Source organism: Poromitra crassiceps, assembly GCF_964638095.1.
Source record: "Poromitra crassiceps genome assembly, chromosome: 2".
In the NCBI taxonomy this organism is placed as follows: domain Eukaryota; kingdom Metazoa; phylum Chordata; class Actinopteri; order Beryciformes; family Melamphaidae; genus Poromitra; species Poromitra crassiceps.
In genome coordinates this window covers 58,245,415-58,263,885 of record NC_139624.1, presented here as the reverse complement: position 1 = coordinate 58,263,885, position 18,471 = coordinate 58,245,415, and the positions used below count along the sequence as shown (strand labels likewise).

Genomic DNA, 18,471 nt, shown 5'->3' with positions numbered 1-18,471 from the left:
AATATTCACTCGACATCGTTACTTTTGTTTTCGCTGCTCAGCTGTATAGACGGTTTTCACGGAATGGTCAGTCCTGCACTTGAATGTTTTTTTTTTCTTTTATGTCCATAGCAAAACACTGCAACAGGAAGTGAGCGGGGGTTCAATTTAGAATGTTTTTGTTGTCAAGTTAAAACCATCTATAGTGAGTTCCTGGCTCCATAGGGTCTCATTAAAAAGGTTGAAAAAAGTATGAAACATAAACTGTGATTCCTCAAACAGTACAAAAGATAAATTAAAGCTGAATTAAGGCGATAGAGTCTTAAAAGTGGTGACTCGTTTCAAGTTTAAATGGAGTGTCTAGATTAAGTCACCACCAGTGGTGAAGGAGTAGTTAGAGTTCAAAGAGGGCATGGTTTCACCATGAACTGCAGTTTAAAACAAATGACAGTTGCACCCGGAAGTATAACCAATCCATTTGTTTGCAAACATGCTGATTCATCCTATAAGTTCCAATGTTAGACTTAAAGCAGAATGGGAGAATATGTTTTTGGGATCATTTTAATTATCGATAAAGTATTTAAAACAGTGGGAATCATTTAGCTGCTTTTATGATAGCAGACACGTTTTAAATTTAGTCCAGAGACTTTTCAGGTCAGTTCATCTTTCAGAATGAAGCATAGGAGAGGTAAAGGAAGTAAACATAAGCCTCAGCTAGCCATACTTTGGAGCTGCAGCAAGATTCGTAAGAGCCAGACGTAAAACCACGTAGCAGCCTGACCTAAAACCACATAACAGCCCGACCTAAAACCACATAACAGCCAGACCTAAAACCACATAAGGCAGACCTAAAACCACATAACAGACCTAAAACCACACAACAGCCAGACCTAAAACCACTTAACAGCCTGGGCCTGGGCCGCGTTACGTCGGCCGGGTCACAGGCCCGATGTCACTTTCGTGACACAAAACGTGACGCAAATCGTGACTAACAGACAGGCACCGTCCGCCTAGACAATTTTATTATAGGATGATTCTACTACTGAGTGAAATTGAACTACTGTAACATGGGAATGTCAGTTAATTATACTGGTACTACTAAACAATTCAGCTCAACCAGCAGCTTCACTTGCTGCAGCTCTCATGGTGTGCGTTTTGCCATGTGAACGTTGGCGAAATTTTCCCCCACAAACACTGCAACTAGGGTTTCTCCCCAGTATGGCCTCTCATATGTCTAATCATGTTTCCCCTCTTATTGGATTGTGTGTGTGTGTGTGTTTGTTTTTATAAACTGAGCAACTGAATGGTTTCTCCCCTGTGTGGACTCTAAAAGTACTCATGCATAGAACTCTTCAGAATAAATGTTTCTCCTCAGTAGCATGGATTCTCTCATAATCATGTTTCCTCCAGTTTTTAACAAACTGAGCAACTGAATGATTTCTCCTCTGTATGAACACTTGTAGGCCTATGCATAATCATGTTTTCCCTCTTCTTGAATTGTTCTTTACCGTGTACATATCTACTGATGCCACTGGACACCTCTTCAGTGATGTTCCTGGAATCAGTGGGTGTTAGGGTCTCTCAACATCATACACCCTCCAGGTGACCCAGCCGGGTCTTGCGGCCATGGATGCTCAGTTAGGCGATTCTCTCCTTTGCCAGATGAGCTAGAGCTGCTAGCAGCAGCAAGATCACAATCAGATACATCAATTTAGCTTTGGCTATCAGCGGTGTCAAATGAAACAGAGATTTCTGAACTAATGTGATGATGGGGATCATTACAATTGATCGTCTACATCTGTCTAATTCAGTTGGCCAGTCTTGAGTGCGAGCCACCAGTTTGGGCGCCGTAAATGCGGAAGTGATTCTGTGCTACTGTGCTGTTTTCATAGTGTGGTGTACAAAACAAAAATCGGAATTTACTCAGTGTACATTTAAAAGTACTCTAATAGAATTTATAAAACGGCTCTCTCAAATCAAGCAATCTGATTGGTTCACAGCCATTGTATAAATCCAATAACCCACTCCAATAACCCATGGCAATGGGTTATTGGTTGCCATGGCAACTCTCTTACTAAAAGCCTTTGGTTACCTCAAAAAAAACAAATGGCGGAGACAGCTGTCAGATCCTTGTGAATCGATCTTCGCTTATAACTTTACTAATACTTCGCAGAAAATTATGTTTTGTACAAGAATAAATGCGGGCTAATGTCTTCTTTGCAAAAAAAAAGGCTGTTAACCCCGCATTTAACCCCGTAACGTTAGTTGGTGTCGGGCTTTGCAGAAAGCACTCAGCTTCTCAGCAAGCGCTGAGAATGCAGCGCTGCGCTCGAGCTGCCTGTCGGCTTTCCAGAAAGCTCTCAGCTTCTCAGCAAGCGCCAGGATTGGCCAATGTCAACTTCAGTCTCCAGAACGATCCAATCAAATCACCCGCACGTTCTTGCGGTCCCGCCTTACAGTAGTGTTTCAACTGACTCTATCAGAATAGCATGCCAGTCGGACTTATAGTATTATTATTATTATATTATTATACTTGGAAACCGTTTTATAAAAGCAATATAGCACTCGAGCTGCGTGGTGTTGTGGAATATATCCCGCTGATAAGCTGTTATCCCACTCGGCCTGCGGCCTCGTGGGATAACAGCTTATCAGCGGGATATATTCGCCACAACACACTTGCTCTCATGCTATATTGCTTAAATATATTATTAAAATTACTCAAGAGCAAAAGTATTGCATTAGATTGCGTGCTTGTTTTGCGATGTAAGCGTTCTTTTTGGTCAGATGCTCATTTACTTTGTATTGTACAGTTGTCATTGCTGTGTATATTTTATTGTCTTATTTTTTACTGTGCGAATAAATAAACTAAACTAAAACTGAACTATTGCATTATATTAAAAAAAAAAGTACAATCCTTGTACTCGAGTACTGTACTTTCCACCTCTGGTCGAGTAGCCTATCTCTGTTGGCAGCGAAGAGCCCCAAGCTGCTGTTTTCTTCTTCCTTCCACATTTTCTTTTGGGGGGGCATTTCGCCTTTATTTATTTTTTATATAGGACAGTAGGCAGACAGGAAAGGTGGGGCGAGAGAGAGAGGGGATGAGCCTTCATGGTGAACAACAGCAGTAGCGAGCACACTTCAAAATTGAAGTCAGTCAAGGTGCAGGGCCAAGGTAGAAACGTACAAAAGAAGGGTAGCCTTCATCAGCATAAGCGTAGCCTTCAGGCTACCCGCTGAAATGCGTATGTTGTGCTGCTGTACAAGCTAAGTATTAAAAACACCTAAAGGACTTTTTTGAGTGCTGGCCTTTTGTTCTCTTTTGTACCTTCGTGGTGAGCTACCAGGACGCACTTCCTTCCACATTTGATTTGGATGTGCAGGGTGCCGGACTGAGCCCTGAAAAAGCAGATGAGCACCAAGTAATGTATCCAATGCAGGGCCGGCTCCAGGATGAAATGACTTTTAGGGGGCGTTTATAACTGGGGAGGGGGCTGATATTTTTATATCGTACAACATAGGTTATATACCCGCTATGCCTATTTCTGGACTTTTTAACCATAATAACCTCTGAAAAGCGCAATAACAACACAAGAAAGACTACTATTCAAAATCAAATAAAACCAAAATTGAAATAAAATCAAATTTCACAGCAGCAGATTAAAGCATTAATAGAGCTGAGCTTTGCATAACGTGAAATGCGGGACCTGTCTGGAGCACTCTGAACATATATGTCTATGAAAAGTCAGAATAAACAATTGCTGCAAAAATCAACAAAAACAAACCAAAATTATAGCCAGTCAGTGCCAGGTTCATTAAATTAAAGAAATAAAGTGATCAGATGCGTTGTCTCAGTCTTTCTGCTCATGGCATGCTGTGTGCTTGGGTGCAGCTGATTTCTCTCTCTCTCTCTGTGTGTGTTTTAATCACGTCATGATCACTACAACATGCAGTGAGGTTCAAATGTAATAGCTACATCTGACACCTTGTGACAACCAAAGCACAGCAAATAGCGCTTCCCTGCCAATTCTGAAACAACAGAGCTATGTTTATAGGGGGTAGCGTAAATTCACTTAAACTGATCAAATTTGATGAAGACTGCAGAAAACAGCAGCCAAAACATGTCAGGTACAAATATTGCCTAACTGGCCTTTATAGATGAACTTTTCTATTTTTTTTTTAAGTGAGGGGGCAGAAAATTGAACTGAGGGTGCAAAGCCCCCTGGCGCCCCCTCGTGGCGCCGGGCCCGATCCAATGATAGTGCTCATCATGGCTATGACCTACTGTAGGGTTTTCTATCAGATGGGTGTATATATATGTTTTAACTTGACAACATACAGATTCTAAATTGCCCCTAGCATACTTGTTCCAGTCTTTGCTAATACAACAGCTGATAGGAAATAAGCAACACACTTCCATGAAAATGGCATGTCTAAATTGGGCCAGCTTGGCTACTTCAGTGATCAATGGTATGGGGACATGGGGATCAGGTAATTTCTCACCATTTACAAGAACCAATACTGGTAGCTATAGCTGCAATTTCTTACTGCAGAGATCATTTCAGAATAAATGTGCAGGTTAGACACCATCAGAATGCAGAATAGTCTAATGACAGAAACTAATAGCCTGACATCATCCCGCTTTGCCTCTGAAAACCACCCTGCAATAATTAAAACCATTTGTTACTTCAATTATCGGGGGGAAGATAACAGGAGAAAACAGAATGGTCCGTTTTCTCCTGTTATCTCAGGTCGAGGTCCCGTCTGATGAGGACCATCTGCTTCAGCTGGAGGAGGCTATAGAGACACAAACCAGACCCGGTTTCTTAAAGCCTTTTCCAATTTCCATGGGATGACAGAAAAGTGGAAAAGCACGACTGAGGAAGTAGTACAGCACAACACATACAATCACTTATCATTAAGTTGCACCCCCATGCAAAGACCTAATACAGGCAAAAACAAGTCACCAAGAGCTTAGGAACTACTTTTTTATTTTCCAGGTGAACAATGTAACACTAACAGCCAAAAGATGAAGCTATATGAAGACACTAATGCTTTATGCTTACTTTATGTCGGTGTATGCGCTTTTTGTAATCAGTATCAAGCATTCAATTAGTTTCTTGTGCAGCAGTTAAGTGTAATGTTAGGCATTAAGTGGAAAAAATAATTGGATACAGAGTAGCAAAACCCAGGCTACTGTGAACTCATTGTCAGTGCACCTGTGACCTGACTGGTCAACAATATTCAAAGCTGTGCACCATCTAGTGGTGAGATGCAGTATGGCAGATTGATGGAGCAGGTATACACAAGGATGACAGCCTACTGAGGTGAAGAAAAAGGTATAAAAGATATATAAATACACCCCCCAAATTCTCAAAAGTGCCTTTAACATGATCATTCCATCCAAGAGCCTTACACGATTCTAGAGTTTTAACGAAATAAATAATGTATTGACTGATACCAAGATCATTTTAACAAATGGATATATGGGGCCTGGGGGGGATTTCCTGCCATTTCATACATTTCAAGAAGATAATAAACAAACATGGGAACTTTACAATGTACAAGTTTATTTTTAATGAACTCTTCAGTGGTTGGTAGTCACAGCACAGCTTGCATGTATGAAGCCACACACCTATTTTACAAGATGACAGGAAAATAATAAAAATAAAGAAAAAAACCGATCAGAACAAAAACAAAAGTTCTAAACCAAAGAAGTAGATGGTCAACAGTCCATCTGCAGCAACTTTTTTCTTTCTTTTACTAAAATATTCTTAAAAGGCCACTGAAATGCATAAAATGTTTTCAGATGCATGGACTATTTGATGGTGGCAAGTTGCTTTAACCTGACATCAAGACTCCTCACATGGCATTGACAGTGCATGTAGACATTGTAAAAAGGACTGGGTTAGCGATACCTAAGATTTTTTTTTAGTGACAACACCTTGGCTATAATACTACAGCTTAAAAAAAAGCACTCTTCCAAAGATACTGGATACAATGTGTGAAATGTAGTGAAGCCATTTTTTTATTTTATCTCACAATTATGTGAACACTTTTCAACTGTGGGGGGGGGGGGGGGGGAGAAGAAAAGCACTGAACAGCCAGCCATCTCATGTAAGAGAGAGGCTCTACTGTAATCCAATGTCTTTAGACTATAAAGGAAAAAAAAAATTAAAAACACACCTTTTTGTCCTCTGGAATTTGTATACTTTTAATAGTAACAGACGGGAACCATAAACGCATGCCATGTGCTGGTCTCAAACAAATACATACAGGTATATACAGCATCACTCAGTACCTGCTAAAACAAAAAAAGTGAGAAATACATAGTATAAACTGACTACACTACAAACTTGAGGGGAAAAAAGAAAAAAAAGAGGGGAGGAAGGTGAGCGATGGAAGAGTGAAAAAAATCCTACTTGTGATGGACTCATAGTTAAAGCATAAAAAAAGGGAAAAAAAGAAATAAATGCATATTGCACATACAGTGAAAGCTTAAATTCCACCAGGTCCGCCTCGATCGGTAAAGCGAGAATTATAATTCTTTTGTTTTTCCCTCTTGGAGGAAGACGCAGCGGTGCGGGGGGTGGGGGCACGGAGAGAGGTGTGTGTGGTGTGTGTTTACACAAGTGTGTGTGGACGAGGGTGGGGGGGCAAATGAGGAGAGGAGGCAATCACTTGTACTTGATGTGGGGCAGAAGTGGCACTTTGGAGGGAGGTGATGGTGGGGTGAAAAGACTGCACAGTACAAAACACTAGGGATGCACAATGATAACGGCTCGGCATTGGCTGATAAAGGCTTTAAAATTAAATATCGGCCCGAAGCAAACATTTCTGCCGATAGGACAGGCCGATAAAATCACACTTTAATTATGCCCAAATGTTCGATGCTTGACTAAAAGCTTGACCTCATGTGCCCAGCGCGGGTTGGGGTTAGCATTGTACTTATGTCTGCATCTGCCAGTGGGCCATCATGACAAGAGTAGGCATAATAATGTGTTAATTCCACTACAGGAGAGACTTGATGTTCTCTGAAATTAAGTGGGGGGAAAATACACGCATTCGGCCAAAAGGGTTGGAAAATATCAGCATGAAACCTAATCTCGTGCTAACCTGACACTGATGGATGGTTTGTTTACACATAACCATCCGGGAAAGAGTCGCTCGGGAAACCGTTTCAAAGGGCAGGCACTTTCAAAAAATACCTGGCAGGTGATTGGATGAACCATCTGTCTATCACAAGCTCGCTCTCGCTGGCGTCACACCTAAAGCCCGTCCGTAGCTGCCTCATAGGACGCTGATTGGTGTGAACCACTGGTGGTTCAGATCCAAACCAATAGATTGGAGCGTGGCCAGATGGATTTTGTTGTGCGATTGTTACCTCATGATCTTGCGTGAATCCAGATGCCTCGCAAGGTTAATATCATGCATCCCTAACACACAAGAGGGGGAAAATGCAAGCAAGAGATCGTGGTACCAAAAAAAAAATTGGGTGTTGGATAATAACTGTTCTTCAGTGACAGCAGAGAGAGAGAGAGAGAGAGAGAGATTCATTTCTCTCTTTATGTACAACTAAGGCTTATTGGTTAAATAGTTTTCTTAGGCTTCCCCGCCCCATGCTGCTTTTTGACATGCATGATCACTCGACCCTTCTTTTCCTTTTGCTCTGTAAACTCAGTGGTTCTATCTGGACAGCAGCCACGGAATCAAGTGGATTATAATCTAAGAGGTGGCACAAGGGGGGTGGATGAATGGATTGATGGATGGATGGGTGAATGCTGCAGCGGTGGATGAGCAAAGAGGAGGAAAGGGGGTAAAAATAATAATAACAGGAGTCTCGTCTCTGATGTCTGTTGCAATTAATATCTAAATGTGCAATTCCATTAGTCACTGCCATGGGGGAGTGGGGGTGCAGAAGAAGGGGCGGGGGGAGAGGGGGTCTGTTCTACTTGGACAGCTTGCTAATGACTCGAATGAGGGCTCCGTTCTCGTCCTTTAGTCGCTGGTTGTCCGCTTTCAAGTCTGGTAGCGTCTGGAAGAGAGGAAAAGAAAACGAGTGGAGGAGAGAGAGAGAGAAAGAGAAGGCTTAGACAGGTCTTGACAGATACATGGTGCTGTTAACCAGTCAGGCCAGTTTTACAAACTGTTAATTGCAGCGTGTGTCAGCAATCTTGGACCAGTCACACAGCATATCTCAATCTTTTTTCTCTCTTAAAAATAAAATCACATCCTTGTTCCAAGTGAGGAGAGAGAGAGAAATTAAGCGGGCACACCACAGGCCAAAGTTCCTGATGTATAGCCATGCATAACCTGAACGGCTGCTGAATGGGCAGCCACAAAACAAGCCACCTTGTCTGGGTAGTGTAGAGGTAAAAACACTCGCCTACCACCGCGGAGACCCGGGTTCAATTCCCAGCAGCGGTATTTCTGGCTTGGCCAGACGTTCCTACAGAAACAATCCTCTAGTCCGCCGGGTGCCTGTTCGGGGGGAGGGGGACTGGGGGGAATAGTGTGATCCTCCCACACGCTATGTCGTGCCGGTGAAACTCCTCACTGTCAGGTGAAAAGAAGCGTTGGCGACTGTGCATGTATCGCAGGAAGCATGTGCTAGTCTAAAACTCTGCCCAGATCAGCAGAGGTGGAGCAACGACTGGGACAACAGGGGCAATTGGCCAAGTACAACTGGGAAGAAAATAGGAGAAAAACCAAGGAGAAAAAAAAATACACAGCAGAGCAAAATGAGTCACTCCTTTATTTGACGCAAACAAAACGTTCACACCTAGATCCTGTCACGGCGTCCGCAGTGACGCTCCAGTAAGTCTGATAGGCAGACAATGCACACACCACATCATCTATTTATAGTTGAACCTCCAAGTCATAATGGGTAAACACCTACACTGTCCTTTCAGATGGCTGTGACTGCAGGAGTCTTGATCCACTAAACACCTACACTGTCCTTTCAGATGGCTGTGACTGCAGGAGTCTTGATCCACTAAACACCTACACTGTCCTTTCAGATGGCTGTGACTGCAGGAGTCTTGATCCACTAAACACCTACACTCTCCTTTCAGATGGCTGTGACTGCAGGAGTCATGATCCACTAAACACCTACACTCTCCTTTCAGATGGCTGTGACTGCAGGAGTCTTGATCCACTAAACACCTACACTCACCTTTCAGATGGCTGTGACTGCAGGAGTCTTGATCCACTAAACACCTACACTCACCTTTCAGATGGCTGTGACTGCAGGAGTCTTGATGATCCACTGACTAAACACCTACACTCACCTTTCAGATGGCTGTGACTGCAGGAGTCATGATCCACTAAACACCTACACTGTCCTTTCAGATGGCTGTGACTGCAGGAGTCTTGATCCACTAAACACCTACTCACCTTTCAGATGGCTGTGACTGCAGGAGTCTTGATCCACTAAACACCTACACTCACCTTTCAGATGGCTGTGACTGCAGGAGTCTTGATGATCCACTGACTAAACACCTACACTCGCCTTTCAGATGGCTGCGACTGCAGGAGTCTTGATCCACTAAACACCTACACTCACCTTTCAGATGGCTGTGACTGCAGGAGTCATGATCCACTAAACACCTACACTGTCCTTTCAGATGGCTGTGACTGCAGGAGTCTTGATCCACTAAACACCTACACTCACCTTTCAGATGGCTGTGACTGCAGGAGTCTTGATCCACTAAACACCTACACTCACCTTTCAGATGGCTGTGACTGCAGGAGTCTTGATGATCCACTGACTAAACACCTACACTCCCCTTTCAGATGGCTGTGACTGCAGGAGTCTTGATCCACTAAACACCTACACTGTCCTTTCAGATGGCTGTGACTGCAGGAGTCTTGATCCACTAAACACCTACACTCCCCTTTCAGATGGCTGTGACTGCAGGAGGAGTCTTGATCTACTGCTACATGTTTGCTGTCATGGAAAAGCTAGACATTTCCCTTTATTGGTTTCTTAAGTCTGAAATGTGCTTAATGATCTGCAAAAACCTGAATTGCTAAAATACAAATAATAATAATCCAAATAATAATAATAATGATCCAATCATCCAGGCAGTGGGATGCATTTCATTCTACAAGACTACAGACATTACTGTGCAAATAGTCTAAATGGTTCTTTAAAAAAATATCATCAGCTGGCGTTTCCTTTCAGCAGCGTAATACAGATGCTACGGCGGCGAGTGCTTCAGCTAGTAATCATATTACAATTATTTTCAGTTGTCCCCTATTGTCACATGGCACTGAGAGAAGACTGTCGCCCACTAAAAAAAAAAACGATTGCAAAATGAGTACAGATGACAATCAACCGACCTGTTGGTTAATTTGCCATACTGCAGCGCCGCTGCATAGCAGGCAAGCCCTCGTGTATTATTTGTACTTGTTACTGACCAAATAAGTCGCTATGCCTGCAACCGAATGAACCTGTTTGCTGCATGCAAATGAGCCAAAGCTTTGTTGATGTCATCTGTGAAATTAAAACTTGGGGGAATAGAGAGGTAACCTGACACTGCCAGATGGGGGTGGTATTGTTTTCACAACACTGCCCCCATCTGGCAGTGTCAGGTTAATACAGAGGAGGGGGACAGAAAAAAGTTCAAGTCTCTGAAGGATGTGGGCCACAAGTTGATGCAAAAAAGGAAGTCACTTCATGCAAAGAAGCCAGAACAAGCCAAACTGAACAACGGCGCTCCCTGTCGGAAGCATCAAAACTACAAATTTACCAAAAAGGACACTTTCCTTTACAGTACGTAAAGATAAAACATCAGATAAAGATGAAGATTCCACTACTGCAGAGTAATCAAAGACATTTTGAGTAAATTTAGGTTCAATTTGACAGCAGTAATGTAATAAAACAATACTTACCTGACCATTCCCCGCCTTTATAAAGATGTTAAAAGGATACGCCAACATTCTTGGAGATTTGCTTATTTGTCGATATTAAATGTAGAATGTGGATGCATTTAACGTCACTGTGCGTGCAGTACAAACTGCGGTACAGCCCTCACTGCTAATAGCTTAGCACTACAATGGCAGTCTATGGTATCCCTGCCTATGCCCGTTCAGTTGCCGAAAATACATTCCAACAGCGCCAGAAACACTCATATGTACATGTGACTCGTGTACTCACCACGCAATGAAATAATGCAAAGTTACTGGAAACGGTCATTTTCGAAGTAAATCCATAGCGAGAACTAACAGAGGTTCCAAGAGGGTTCCCTCTGTGACCAAAGTTACTTCCTCGTTTGCTCGAGGAGCATGTGCTGTACTGATGATGACTGCACACAGTGCATGCTCCTTGAGCAAACGAGGAAGTAACTTTGGTCACAGAGGGAACCCTCTTGGAACCTCTGTTAGTTCTCGCTATGGATTTACTTGACCGTTTCCAGTAGTGCTGCATGATTTGTGGAAAAGGTGCGATTGTGATTATTGTGGACAATACTGCGATTTGCGATTTAATAAACAAAATTTTTATTTTTTCCCAAATTCCGTTTTTACATTTCTGAATTATGTGTTTTGCTTTTTACGCTCATTTTACCATCAGAAATAGTGTCTAATAAGTGAATGAACACATGTCCACAATGTAATAAGATATAACAGTCAATTTACACAACAATGCACTATTTTTAACAAGTGCTTCAAGTCAGAAATACAGTAGATGACTGTACAAAATTCTATAACATTATATATAATAATAATAATAATAGGATTTATATAGCGCTTTTCTAATATAACATTCTATTCAAATTATTTCAATTTTTTTTTGTAAAATGCTTATAAGCTTCTCATTGTGTGCTTCAAGTAAAGGAAAAACAGTTGTGAACAAAAAATTCACTTCATTGTTTTTAGACAGATGTCACTTCAGACCCTGAGACAGACGTCTGTGTTCTGTCTGTCATTTACATGTATTCTACAGTCCACCACTAGGGACACTATGGTAAAGTAGTCGCTGTTTTACAGTTGATTCCATTTGATTGGTCAATGCGGATTTCACAAGGCTCTAGATGTTAGAGATGGCTGCTCTCTCTCCCTCTCACGTTGCGCATATCATCATCATGGAACAAGTGGGCTCGGTTTAAATTTTTGTCCCACATTGAATGAGATCCAGCTATGCCATTTTACGTGCGATTGGGCAGAAACTTTCAGGGAGTCTAAAGAGCACACATGCGGGTGACCTGACAGAGCCAGATTTTTTAATTAGGTAATTGCCCTAATTACCTAATGATGTCATCAGTGATGTCATCCTTCCTGGCTGAGGTTATAAATTCAGTGATGATTACATCAGTGATGAAGTCATGTGGTCACTCGAGCAATTGTGATGTCATCAGTGATCCGAAGTTGAGCAATTGTGTGCTGCGCATGCCAATAGAGCAGGCGAGGCCATGCAGCAGCCAAGCTGCGGGCGAGGCCGCGAAGCGGCCAAGCTGCGTATGCGAGCCCGCATGCCTAGTTACCTCACCTTTAACCAAAAGCTTCCCCAAAGAAAAGCCCCTTTTGATTTTACCTGTTTTGTACTGTATATTTGCGGGAGTGGGAGAAGTCTCCCACTAGTGTTGATGTCCAGTGTGATGACAGAGAAACATCTGTTTGTTTATTTGCTGCGTTGCGTGTAACATTAGACGAGGCACACAAGCAAGTTTTTTTTTTTATAATCGCACCATTTTGCGGTTACGTCATCGCACGTGCTGACATCGTGATTGCGATTCGATTAATCGTGCAGCACTAGTTCCCAGTAAATTTGGATTATCATTTCATCGCCGGCCCAGTAGTTCAAAACTTTTAATCCCTATCTGATCGGTTCAGATTTGGATTTTGGGTAGTTCAAAACCAAAAAACAGGATTAGGATCACTTTGATATCCGATCAAATCAGGAAATCAAATCCAAGCTTTAATCTGGATCAAATCTTCAAAACAGGTAGTTCAAAGCGACAACACAGGATTGGGATCAGTTTGATCCCAAAAAACTGGATTATCTTGATCCCACCAGAGGGGTGGATTTCCAGTGGATTACCAGAGCAAAATGTACTATACAATTTATTTAAAAATATGTGTCAATATAAATAAGATGGCAAAGTTTGTTAACTGAAATAATACACAATTTTTAGCCTTCATGGCAAATACATTTTATATTTAATTTTTTGGTCACGTTTGTGGTGGCCTATTTTGTTTTCAACCAAATGTTGATGACATAAATGTTTATGATCATAAAAGTATCACAACAAAGATTGTCAATCACAAATGTAATTTAGATTAAAGAAAAAAGATCTTCAACAAAAAAAAAGTCCATCATCTGTCACCACCTTTCAAGAGTAATTGCGGACAATAGCATCTCGCATTGCACCACCACTCAGTTTCTCATTTAGAGGGAAATCCATAGGTGGGCCTAGATCATCAGCAGGTGCAAGGGGCTCTTGGGGATCATCGATGTCAGAGAGGGGGACTCTGCGATTATTTATTTATTATTAGGGGTTCAAGCCCTGAAGGGGCTGAAACCCTATTGTTTTTCACCCGGTTTATTAGTGGCCGGGCCAGCGAAGCGGCAGGGCCACTGCTTGTATTTGCTGCTTGTATTTGCCTGTATTATTATTCTTCTTCTTCTCCCAGGAAGTCAGACTTCCCATGCATGAATATAAACCAAACTTTGCACAAAGGTCCAGTCCCATGCCAAACTAAGTTGACGTGAATTTGGCGCCTATGGTCCTGATGGTGGCGCTACAGCGACCGTCTAAAGTTTCAAACTTTGAAAATTCATAACAAATCAGGCATATGGGCTATGGCTTTGCCACTTTCACCGAAATGTGTGCCCAAATGAGGAGAAACTTTTGTACGCTGCAACCTATGGCCAATTATGAAGTCTAAAGACCGCAAAACTGCAAAAACTGTAAAACTAATTAAACCCTACTCCTCCCACATTTTTTCTTCAAACGACACCAAACTCCAGCATCTGCATCGATAGACTGTCCTCCACAAAAGTATCAAACAGATTTTTGATAGATAAAAAATTGAGCCCACAGTGCATCAAAATGTTTTACTGTAAATGGTACTTTAAACAGCTAATGCAAATTCTTGCTAAATAAAGCTCGAATCTCCACGAAAAAAATGGACAAGATTTTGCTGTCAGAGTAGTTGAAGTGTACAAAATCTAAGAATTGTATGTCAAAAACTGAATTTTTGACAGTATTTTGAATGTATAGTTATTATTATTCTTGTTGTTCATCTGCCCCAACGCAAATTCCCGTGAGTTGGTAAATGGTAAAGACCTGAAAGTTGGCCCAATGACAGATATTGTTGGCTGGTAGGTGCTCAAAAAAGATTTTTCGAATTGGCCTGAAGGTGGCGCTATAATTGAAGATTTTACGTTAAAGGCCATAACTGCCACGCCGTTGGTCCGATTTTCAAACTTTTTTTTTCCAGATGTTCAGGTGGACCTGCTCTACAAATTTGCCATAAGGACCCTCAATGTCCGCCTGGAAAGTTTTTGAGATATTTGGAAAAGTTTGGAAAACACCACGATTTGCACCACCATCGCCAGGAAGCATCTATGGAGCAAGCTCTACAAACTGCCTTTTTGAAACCTTTGAAATCTCCTTTCGTTTCGGAGATATTAATCGTTAAACTTGTGAGAGGGCGTGGCCTCACAGCTAAATTGTCATAACTTCATGACCGATTAAGGAATCTTCACGAAACTTGCAGGAGGTCTTCGGAGACCATCCTAGACCATGTGTGTCAAATTTTGTGCAATTCGACCAAAAGGGGGCGCCATAAACGCCAGAAATGGGTGTGGCTTAACATAAAAAAGGCTGTAACTCCACACCTGTTTGTCCAATGATCGCGAAACTTGTCAGATATATCAAGGAGGATGTCCTAGTCAGAATCAGAAGCTTTGTCATCTGCGCAAGGCTTGAACCCCGCCCATCGCCGCTTGCGGCTATATTTATTTATGTATTTAAAAATATAATTAGACATTATAGATGTCTCTGCAATGTGGTCTCTTGTCTTCCTTGTATTATTTTTCATATCCACTAGATGGAGATAGGTAGGATTAAAGCACTGATATTCAGGATCTAGTCATCTTGAAAAGTCTGAAACTGGATCAGGGTGATCCTATCCTGAATTGCTTTGAAATACTGGGACAAAATCTGGCCGAGTTGTCTGATCCTGGATCACAGAAAATGGGATTTCAAAATCGGATCTGATTGAGATTAAAAGTTTTGAACTACTGGGCCCTGGTGACTACACAAGTCATTTAAAGAAGACTTTTATTAAATAAATGCAACGTTTCGGGCAAGCGACCTTCATCTGGCATATGGCATGACAAAGACTGGAACCTGTTTAAATAGGAACCAGGAAAAGAACAATCATCCAATGGGAGCAAGGCAATTATGTAGTAGACCCATGGAGCAAATCACTACACTGCAGGTGTCACACAATTACAATTACAGCAAATTGACAAAAATATATTCAAACAATTCCCAGTGAAAAAAGGGTAAAAAGAACATACAAAGGTATACAGTTATTACAGCATAGGTACAAGAGTTCTTTAACAGCTGTAAATGGCTCTGCAATACAGAAAATATATAAGTAATCATAACCTATGTCATGTCAGAAGGGCTTTAGGTGCTTGCATAATTATAAGGCGGTGTGGTGAGACACGCCAATGCACCCAAATAGCACTCAAGACAAGAGGGATGGTCTAAAACAGATCCTGGAATAGAAAAGGACAAAGTAGGCTATATGAAAACAATAATAATTATACAAATCAGAACATGACATTCAAAAGGCCTTTTGGCGATAAGGTTTGTAAATTGAAAATCCAAAAGGCTTCTCTTCTTTTCAGTAAAAGGTCACGATCCCCGCCCCTAGGTGGCGGGGCAACCCTTTCAATGCCACAGAAGTGTAGGGAAGAAATATCATGCTTCATATCATTAAAATGGACAGCTACGGGGTAGTCCCTGTCATTACGCCGAATAGTACTCTTATGTTCACTTATGCGTAGTTTTAATTTGCGTGTGGTCTTGCCGACATAAGCAAGACCACACGGAAAACGGATCATGTAAACCACATGAGTAGAGGCACAAGTGATAAGGCTCTTTATCATATATCTTTTCCCGGTATGAGGATGGTGGAAGTGAAGTCAGTGCGGGAGTCTTCCTCTTCAACTGATCCTGCTTCTCCGATGCACCTGACGTACACGGTTGTGCAGAGATTTCCTCTCTTTGATACTGACTACATGGGTCACAACATGTACAGTACATGTTATGACTACATGAGTCATAACATGTACTGTACAGTACATGTTATGACTACACGAGTCATAACATGTACTGTACATGTTATGACTCATGTAGTCATAACATGTACAGTACATGTTATGACTACATGAGTCATAACATGTACAGTACATGTTATGACTCATGTAGTCATAACATGTACTGTACATGTTATGACTCATGTAGTCATAACATGTACTGTACAGTACATGTTATGACTCATGTAGTCATAACATGTACTGTACATGCGAGTGTTTCTGGCGCTGTTGGAATGTGCATTTTGGGCAACTGAACGGGGATAACTGCCATTGTAGTGCTAAGCTATTAGCAGTGAGGGCTGTACTGCAGTTTATACTGCATGCACAGTGACGATAAAGCCACATTCTACATTTAATATCAGCAATATGGGAAATATGCGAATGGCCAAAAATGTTGGCGTATCCCTTTAACTATTATGACTTATGGGGGCATTTTCCTATGTTGAGAAGTGTGGAAAGCATCTGATAGTTGTGTACTGTAAAAGGAGAGTGCCCTGTTGTAATAATAATAAAAACACACTCCCCAATGTGAAAAACCAAGAGGTCTGGGGAGGCAGAAGGGGGGGGGGCGGAAAGGGGGAGTAAATTCAAAACCAACAACAATGGTTGGACGGCTGGGAACCTGCCTGTCTATGGGTGCGGGGCGGAGCGCGAATGGAGCATGAGAAGGGTGGGGGTTGGGTGGGGAGGAGAGGTGAGAAGGAGGAAGAGGAGGAAGAAGATGGTGGACGGACGGGCGTGGCTTTAGAGGTCGATGGCGGGCAGCTGGCTGCAGGCGGACTGGGAGAGCTTTGCCACCACGCGGGCCAGCGCCCGGTTCTCTGCCTGCAGCCGCTCCTTAGCCTGCCGCAGGGCCTGTACCTGCTTTACCTGGGGGAGGTTCTGCAAGGGGGAGAAAACAACAACGAGAGAGAGAGCATGGAAGGAGAGAGCGAGAGTAACAGAGAAGGGGAAAATATTAAGAGTGTTCCGAGAAATGAGAGAGAATTAGAGAAAGACAGGACAATATAAATTAACAGAGAAGAAGGGCCGAGAGAAGACAAAAAAGGGGGAAACAGAAAAGGAAGATTGTTAGAAAATGGGGACAGATTTTGGAAACCGAAGGAATGACAAAGAGGTTTCCGCTTCGGCGTGAATGAGCTGTCGAGCTACGCTAGCAGAGGACAGAGAGAGACAAGAGATAAGGTCGGCATGCTGCCTAGGACCAAGAAATAAACACACATTGCTATCACATTGCTGGGAAGGACACTTGCTGACTAGGGTGTAATGGATTTTGATTTTCTGCTTTCCTAGAATAGGGGCATTTAATTTATCGTCTCTTCTGAAGAGCTTAAGTCAACATGGATTACATTGGTTGACTGTGCCCAGAAACAAAATCAGAGATGCACAGGTGCACATTGAGCAGCAACAAGCTGCAGCTAAAAATCAAAGTCCAACTAGAACAACCGCACCGCGGATTTATGCCTCCGCCATTAGTTCATTCTTGAGTCCAAATCGCCATTTGAGGCAAATTGGAAGAAATTGCGTCAAGTCGCTCCTGAGATGTTGCGTTACAGAGCTTGGAAATCGGGTGTGTGAGGTCACAGTGACCTTGAACTTTGACCTTTAACCATAAAAATCGAATCAGTTCATGCTTGAGTCCAAGTCGATGTTTTGAGGCAAATTTGATGAAATTCCGTCAAGGCATTCGTGAGATATCGCGTTAACAAGCTTGAAAATGGCGTTCGAGGTCACAATTACCTTGGCCTTTGACCACCAAAATCTAATCAGTTCATGCTTGAGTCCAAGTCGATGTTTGAGGCAAATTTGATGATATTCCGTCAAGGCGTTCCTGAGATATCGCGTTAACGAACATCGGACGTACGGACAACCCGGATCCATAATGCCTCCGGCCTGGCTATCGCCGGCGGAGGCATAAAAATGATGAGTGGGGATGGAGGTGGGGGTCTGCTGGATCCAAAACTGCCACTGCCACAATATCAACTGGTTGATTTAGTAGTGGCTCTAAGCAGGCATATCAAGCTATCATTGCCTTATAAATCCTTATCCGTTCTGTGTGAATGACCCATTACAAAGGACATGAACTGTCTCCCTGTGAATAATGTTAAATTAAATCAGGTGGAACGTACAGCCATGGCTAATCTACATTTAAGCGT

General features: G+C 42.3%; 1 protein-coding gene across 2 annotated transcripts in view; it reads right to left on the bottom strand.

The window, feature by feature from the left end:
- Nucleotides 1–5,532: 5,532 nt before the first annotated feature.
- ppp1r12a (protein phosphatase 1, regulatory subunit 12A) overlaps nucleotides 5,533–18,471 on the bottom strand; it is a gene marked incomplete at its 5' end in the record, with an annotated part of 171,899 nt that continues 158,960 nt past the window's right edge. For both annotated transcript variants that reach the window (XM_083660040.1, XM_083660041.1), the window contains one exon: nucleotides 5,533–8,011. In XM_083660040.1, coding sequence (XP_083516166.1) covers nucleotides 7,925–8,011 — 87 coding nt within the window. In that variant the 3' untranslated portion in view covers nucleotides 5,533–7,924. The remainder of the gene's footprint in view (nucleotides 8,012–18,471) is intronic.